At 43.5% G+C, this 7,500-nt stretch overlaps 1 protein-coding gene across 2 annotated transcripts in view; it reads left to right on the top strand.

The window, feature by feature from the left end:
- The window catches only part of LOC125045788 (ankyrin repeat domain-containing protein SOWAHA-like), a 339,944-nt gene that overhangs the window by 319,530 nt on the left and 12,914 nt on the right, over window positions 1–7,500 (top strand). For both annotated transcript variants that reach the window (XM_047643276.1, XM_047643283.1), the window contains exon 8: window positions 5,951–6,040. In XM_047643276.1, the coding sequence (XP_047499232.1) occupies window positions 5,951–6,040 (90 nt within the window). The remainder of the gene's footprint in view (window positions 1–5,950; window positions 6,041–7,500) is intronic.

Genomic DNA, 7,500 nt, shown 5'->3' with positions numbered 1-7,500 from the left:
CTCTCTCTCTCTCTCTCTCTCCTTCCCCCCTTCCCCCTCCCCCTCCTCTCTCCCTCTCCCTCTATCTTTCCCTCCCTCTGCTTTATCTCTCTCTCTCTCTCTCTCTCTCTCTCTCTCTCAGTGTGTGAGTATTGTGTATTATTCGTGGCATTTCCCCTCCGCTAAGCATTGGTTGTTTTATTTACTTGTGTCCGGTCGCTGTTATGTATGTGATTATTAATGTGTTTTCTCTTTCGTTTTATTGTTAATGTCAATGAAATAGTTGATATTACTGATATTGTTTCGTTTATTATATACTCATTTCGACTTACCATTACCATTATTATCGTTGCATTTAATGATGTTGTTGTTGTTGTTGTTTTTGTGTATTAATATCCGTGTTACTGTATTTTTTTTTTTTTTTTTTTTTTTTTTTTTTTTTTTTTTTGCTGATATTTTGATGATAAAGCTGCTGTTATTTCTTTTATGCTTACTTATTTTTGAAAATTATATATTTTTGTTTCCATTACTATCATTATCATTGTTGGTATTACTTTTTCACACATTAGCGACGTTGTATTCCAACTATTACCATAGTCCATGATCGGAGAACATTTGTTTTATCGGTACTTATGTTAATATTGGGATCAATTATGATAACACCTTTTTGTGGTTATTTTGCCATTGTGAATATATTGGCATTTTATCAGCTGCATCAAATACAATACTGTTATTATTCATGATCCATTAAAGAGATGGTAAAACTCCATTATTCCACATCTTAATTAATTATCTAGTGATGTAACAGCAGAGACAAAAAGACAGTTAACACAAGGGGAAGTAGTTTGCGAAAGGTTCGTAATACGAGCGACAGAGCAGCGGCTGGAGGTACAGGTGTGTGTGACCACCTGCGGGAACTTGCTCGTAATGATAGCGATACCAGGTGACAGCTGCAGGTAATGGCGCTGAGCGACTTGTAGTTCCCGCGCACTGTGCGAGATTCTGGTCTTAAACGCGCTTGATGCTTGTTTACCGCGTGTCTTGCTTTGTTTAGAGCGAGAAGTCGATAAACAAGTGATTGGGAAAACATCTTTGTAACGCTGATTCAAAGCTTTTCTTTTGCATTTACGGTTAGCGTTATTGAATTGTTATGTCTTCGTTTGTCGAGTCCTGCAGCTGAGCCAGTTGCAGATGAAGTTTGAAATAATGAGCGGAATGTGGCGAAGGTTTTAAAATTCATTCCATCTCGAGTAGTTTGGCTTTGGCTTCGGCGGTCGGAGTGCTTGGCGCAAGGCCGAGACGCGAGGCCGAGCAGCGCCCGGGGTCATTAGGGAGGTGCGTTCGCGGCGGTTATCCCTCTGCGCTGACGGCGACGGAGGGAGATTAATTTTTCCTCCGCGGGCCAAGAGATCCTCACTGTTTACATTACTGCCACTTTGTTTGTTTTAGGACTGAAACTCCCACCCAGCGGCCGGGAAGCACGGGACTCCCGCTCTAATGGCCTGGCCGCGTATCGCGGTCGTGACCCCTCGAAACGCGCGGCTTAGGCCCCTCGTGCGCCGGATAACTTATTACCTCACCTGTGCCCATTATATTCCAAAGCCATCTGATCGTTCTCGCCTTTTCAAGCTATTCTTCACCTTAAATACGCTTGTCGTAATTACTATATTACCGTATCGCCTGTGGTGGGCATAGGGCACACAGCGCGGGCATTGCCTGTCCCATTTGTAATGTAGATGCGCCTCTATTCATATTATAATTTTGCGTGACATAATTGCGACCCAGGGTGACTTATTAACCGGGCGCGAGTGTTTCTGCCGAAGGAGGGGGGGAGGGGGGACACGGGGGAATGCCGGGGCCTAAAATTCTCAGATGGCGAGAAGATACGGATAGATTCTCTCCCGCGAACTCGGTCAGGCCGCGACTTACGACGACTTGTGCGGGAAAAGGGACTTTGGGGAGATTTTATTGTCCGTCGAAGGCAAAGAAAGGCGAGGCGGAGGCAGGCGTTCCAGCCGGGCCGGGATTTATTTATCGGAGGCAGCGTTTTCCCGCCGAGTGGGGAAAAATGGCGGAGATGTCGGGGAGACTAAAGGCACGTCCACTTTATTCGTACTTTTTTCTTCTTCTTCGCGCGTGAATTATGCATTTGTGGGGTACGGACATTACTGCGTATTTTGCACATGTCAAGTGAGAAGTGTGTATGTAAAATTGATGAGTGTGTGTTCGAGAGTTTATCTGATTGTGTATATGCATAAACGTATATTTCTCTATCTTTATATATATATATATATATATAAAATATAGATATACATACATATGTATGTATATGTGTGTGTGCGTGTATGTGCGTGCGTGTGTGTGAATGTGTGTGTGTGTGTGTGTGTGTGTGTGTGTGTGTGTGTGTATGTGTGCGTGTGTGTGGGTGTGTGCATGATACAGGATATTTGTTTGCATATTTATGTATTCCATTTGGTATTGGAATGGCATAATTACTGCTACAGTGACGAAAGCTTGGTGCAAAAGAGAAAGAAGAAATGGAAAGATCGAGAGAAAGTTAACAGTCCTTCCTGTCTTGGTTTCTCACAAATATATATCCTAATATCGGGGTTCGCTTGCCAGGAAGAGGAGATTTTGGGTTTTCGTTTTCAGTTTTCTCTATCTCTCTTTTCTTTTCTTTTTTATTATTTTTCCTCTTCTCTTTTTTTTTCAATTTCTTTATTTTTATTTTTCACTTTTTTCAGTTTTTTTTTTTTTCATGTTCCTCTTTTTTTTTCTTTCTTTTTTTTTCTTTTATTCTTACATCTTTAATTTTTCTTCTCTTTTTCTTTTTTTTTCTTTTTCGTCTTTTTCTTTTCGAGTATTACGAGCCAAGGCGGTGCTGGAGAGGAGGGGTCGGGGAGGGGGGGAGGGAGAGTTGCTGATCCTCGTGGCGGCGGCGGCGAAGGAGCGGCGGCGAAGGAGCGGCGGCGAAGGAGCGGCGCCGGAGGGTCTCGGAGGGCGCAAAGGGTTACTTTACTGCGCGGAGATTAAGTCGATGTGGCTTTTGTTCTTTGTTCTGTTTTTATTTATCTTTGCTCTCTTTCTCCCTCTCTGTTCTTATTATTATTATTCTTTTTCTTTCTCTTCTTTCGTTTTTTTTTTTTTTTTTTTTTTTTTTTTTTTTTGTCTTGTTAATTATGTGGGGGAAGGTTAATTTGTTTTTGTGCCGTTTTAGTTTGGTTGTTTTTTTATGGTGACTGTCTGATTTGTGTTTGTGTTTATTTATTGGTTTGTTTCTCTATTGGCTGCGTGTAGGAAGAAATTGTTATTTGTTGCTTCCTTGTTTTTTTTCTAGATAGTGTTTTTTATATGCTCTTTTAGGTAAGAATATCCCCAGACAGACCCTTTGATTTGGGCGAGGTGCGAGCCCTCTGTGGTGGTGCGATTCCGTCGGAGGCCTCGGCGGCGGTCGCCCAGGGGTTCCGTCCGCCGTGGAGTTCCGTAGCGAATTAATGTTGGTCGACTTTCTTTCGAGAGAAGTTTGGTGCGGTCTTCACCAGCGCCGCCCATAAGGCTTTACCCCCGCCTTCCCCACGCCCACCACCACTCATCCGCACAAAGGCCCCTTATTTGCATGCGGCCATAAAGCACCTGCCCCCGCCCACACACGCCCACACTCCCCAACACTCCGGGGAGCTTCACACCTCCCCGTTCACACACCGGACCAGACTTTGGAGAGACCACGTGCTTTGAGGGGGGAGAGGAGCGGAGGAGGAGGAGGAGGAGGGGGGGAGGTGAAAGGGTCTACACCCCCCATCTTTCCCCTCTTGACTCTTTCCAATACGTTAAGGAAATATAAATAAAAAGGGTCAGAAGTGAGGAAGAAGCGGTCCGCCTCCCTGTCTGTCTGTAGAGGTAGGGAAGGCATATAAATTGAATGGGGAAGGGCGTTGATATGGCATGACGGCCTTGGAGATACGACTTCGAAAGGCGGGGCGTAGAACGAGGAAGAGGACTGGTTGTGGAAGAGAAACGATGCGCGGCCTGTGCTGGAGAGTAAATTCAGTTACCTCAAAGAACATCATGATCTTCCCCCTGCTTATCGCCTGTTGTTGTGGCTTACCGGCAGAAAGTATTTCCTCTTTTTGAATTGAAAACTGAGGGGGGAATAAGATCCGGCTAAAGATAGACATGTCCAAGAGATGGCTGGAAAGAATTCTGGTAGAAGTCGAGGCGGGGTGAATATTGAAGAGGGAGGGAGCAAGGGGAGGCGGCATTGAAGCGCAGGAGAGTCGCGGAAAATTCGGGAAAATGACGACTTCAGGATCAGTTCAGGTTGATAATGGTAAAAGTTAAGTGGAACTGACCTGATACCGAACGCTAGCGAAGCACTTAAGTGTGCGGTGAGGATTAAGGGAAGAGCTTTGCTCCGCCCTGGCTGGATCACAAGTCCTTAGGGGCAGGAGGGGGCAGGGGGAAGGAGGGGGGGCTCGCCACCACTAGGCGCGCACACACTTAAGAGGATTAAGGCAGTCTTAACTCTATGGAGGCGGCGAAAGTTTTGGTTTGTGAAGCTCTAATTTTAATTAAGACTGCGAGGTAATTAAATGATAATGACCGTTAAGAGAGGGCCCGCCGAAATCATACAGGAGAGCGATTGTTCATGGAAGTGGAGAGAGAGACGGGGGGAGGGAGGGGGAGGGGGAAAGAGGTGGTATGACTGCATGAGAAACAAACGCACACACGCACGCAGCGGCGTCTGGGTGTGAGGAGCTGAGTTTAAGCGGATTTCTCAGCCTCATAATGGAATGGACGGCGGTCACGGCGAGGGGCGGGGAGCCAGGCACGTGGAGGGTGGTGTGGTGTTAGCGGAATGCGGTGTTAGAGTCCGGGTTTTACGCCGTGTGCTGCGTTCGGTCAGCGCGGAGTAGGACTGCGACAGGCTCTGCTCTCCCGGGCCGATTCTCCTCATCTTTCCCTTCATCTTCGTCTGTTTCTTCTCATTTTCCTTCTTATCCTTCTTTTCCTTCCCCTTCTTCTTCCTCTTCTTCTTCTTCTTTTTCTTTTTCTTCTTTTTCTTCTTCTACTTCCTATTCTATTTCTTCTCCTTCTCTTTCTCATCCGCCTCATTTTCCTTCTCCTTTTCTTCCCCTTCTCCTTCACCCTCTTCTTCTTCTTCTCCACCTTCTCCTTCCTTTCATTCTTCTTCTCCTTTTTCTTCTAAGTCGTCGTCAGGGTTTAGTGGATTATATACTTTTCAGTAAGTATAGATTATCAGTAGTGAAGAAAAGTCACCGAGTGAACGTTGGTCATCGAGGGTAATGCATCCGGAATGCCTTAAAGCACAGGTAATATTTGCATATTTTCAATAAATATACAGAACTGAACTCTCGATATATAACTCTCGCATCAGTCAATATTCGATATACGTGTATATGTGTTTTCGAATTGGTATCCAGTACTCCAATATTTTCATTTATGGGTTATGCAGCGCTAGTGTGTTTTATGCGTTGTTTGTTTTCAATAATTCTTTTTGAACTATACAGAATGAATACTGTGGTCATTTGTACTTCGTTTTCTTGATTATTGTTCCTGTATAATGAATAGGGTCTTCATTATCATTTCTTTACAAAAATGTATGAGCTTCTTATGCCTGTATCTGTGTCCAAATGTTTGTTTTGTAAAGTTATTTAGTTTTAAAGAAATATATATCGTGTTTAAGTTAGTCTACGGTAACTGAGAACCACCTCACGTTTATCGTGACAGAAAACGGCAGATGGTTCACAGAGGATGGCAGACTATGGTAGATGTATTGGTTCTTCTTCCCTAGCAATTGTAAAAAAAAAATGGATTAGCTTTTTAAATCCGTCTGATCAAAAAGCTGCATATGATATTTGTGATTTTGGAACTCATATTCTTTTATTGTCTGGCCAACCAATTTATTGTGGTATTGCTTCTATTATCAAGTAACTTTTTTCTTCTATTCCAGACGGCGCTACACTGGGCGGCAAAGCAAGGGCGAGTAGAGGTAGTTAAGCTTTTGGCCGGAACACACCATGTCGACGTCAACGCAAGATCCGTAAGTTTTGCTCTCTCTCTCTCTCTCTCTCTCTCTCTCTCTCTCTCTCTCTCTCTCTCTCTCTCTCTCTCTCTCTCTCTCTCTCTCTCTCTCTCTCTCTCTCTCTCTGCGCGCGTGTCTTTGTTTGGTTATGTGTTTATATAAACTTGCGTCATTCGTGGAAATCCCACGGAATAGAAAAATGAGAGTTCTCCCCTCCTCTCTCCCTTTTTCACCATCCTCCTCTTATTTCTCACCCATTCTCTTCCTGTGCCTTTCTCTCCCCAATCTTCCTTAAATTCACTCCTTTCCTCCCACTTCCCGCCCCTTCCTCCTTAACCTCCTCCTTCGTCCTTTTTCCACTTTCCTCCCTCCCCCCCATGCCTCTTTTCTCCCTGAGCCCCCTCTCCCTCTCTCCTCCCTTTCATCTTTCCTATGCCTCTTCCCTCCCTAGCTCCCCTTCATGTTCCCTCCCTGTCTCCTTTCCCATGTCCCTTTTCTCTTTAAGCCCTCTTCCCACCCCGTTCTCCCTCCCCCCCCTTTCTTTACGTCCCCTCTCTTCTCCCCCTCCCTTTCCCCATTCCTCTCCTACATTCATTCTTAACCTACCCCTTTGGATTATCGTGTAAATAATAAATGTAGATAAACGGAGTCTAATGACGTCAGTGCAGTGTGCTTGCCTCGAAGAAGAAGAATGGTGATAATAACAATAATAATGATAATTATGGTAGTTTAATTATTATTATCACTGGTATTATTAATAGTAATAGTAATAATGATGTTAATGTTGATAATAGTTAGAATATGTTTTGATAAATTCGTAATATGATACCTTTATGCGTATGTGTTTGTATCATTCTTTAATTAACATTTATGTTGTCAGTCGTCACCCCATTTTACGTCAAATTTTACTTCAATTCCGCAATCACACGGAATTTGAAACCGGGTATAACGTGAATGCATAACTGTGGGCATGAACGAACGAACGGACGAAACACAACCAATACACACACACACACACACACACACACACACACACACACACACACACACACACACACACACACACACACACACACACACACACATCTTTGTGCGTTTAAGACATGTAATAACGCTATTGCCAGTGCAGTAAAGAATATTACGTGCTGATAACATATATGCTGCTACTAAAAACAATAAAAATACGTTGTCTTGGCAAGTATCAGTAAATCGAAATCCAGGTATTTTTACGCTTGTTTTATTTCAACTTCAGTTCAGAATAAGATCAACTGTTTCCCTTATCGTGGCTGTTAATTAGCTGTACTTGACCAAGCTGTGTAAAACCTCAGTATTTGGGGGGATTTTTAAAAGAGTTATTATTGAGGCAAATGATGTCGCTTTTGGGTTTTATATCATGAGCTGTGAAATGTTCTTTTTTCATTTTATATCAACAGTACAGATACATCAACAACCAAACAACTTTTACTTTACTTTTTTTT

Source organism: Penaeus chinensis, chromosome 3 (assembly GCF_019202785.1).
Source record: "Penaeus chinensis breed Huanghai No. 1 chromosome 3, ASM1920278v2, whole genome shotgun sequence".
In the NCBI taxonomy this organism is placed as follows: domain Eukaryota; kingdom Metazoa; phylum Arthropoda; class Malacostraca; order Decapoda; family Penaeidae; genus Penaeus; species Penaeus chinensis.
The sequence above is the reverse complement of the archived record's forward strand: the minus strand, read 5'-3'. Positions and strand labels throughout refer to the sequence as shown.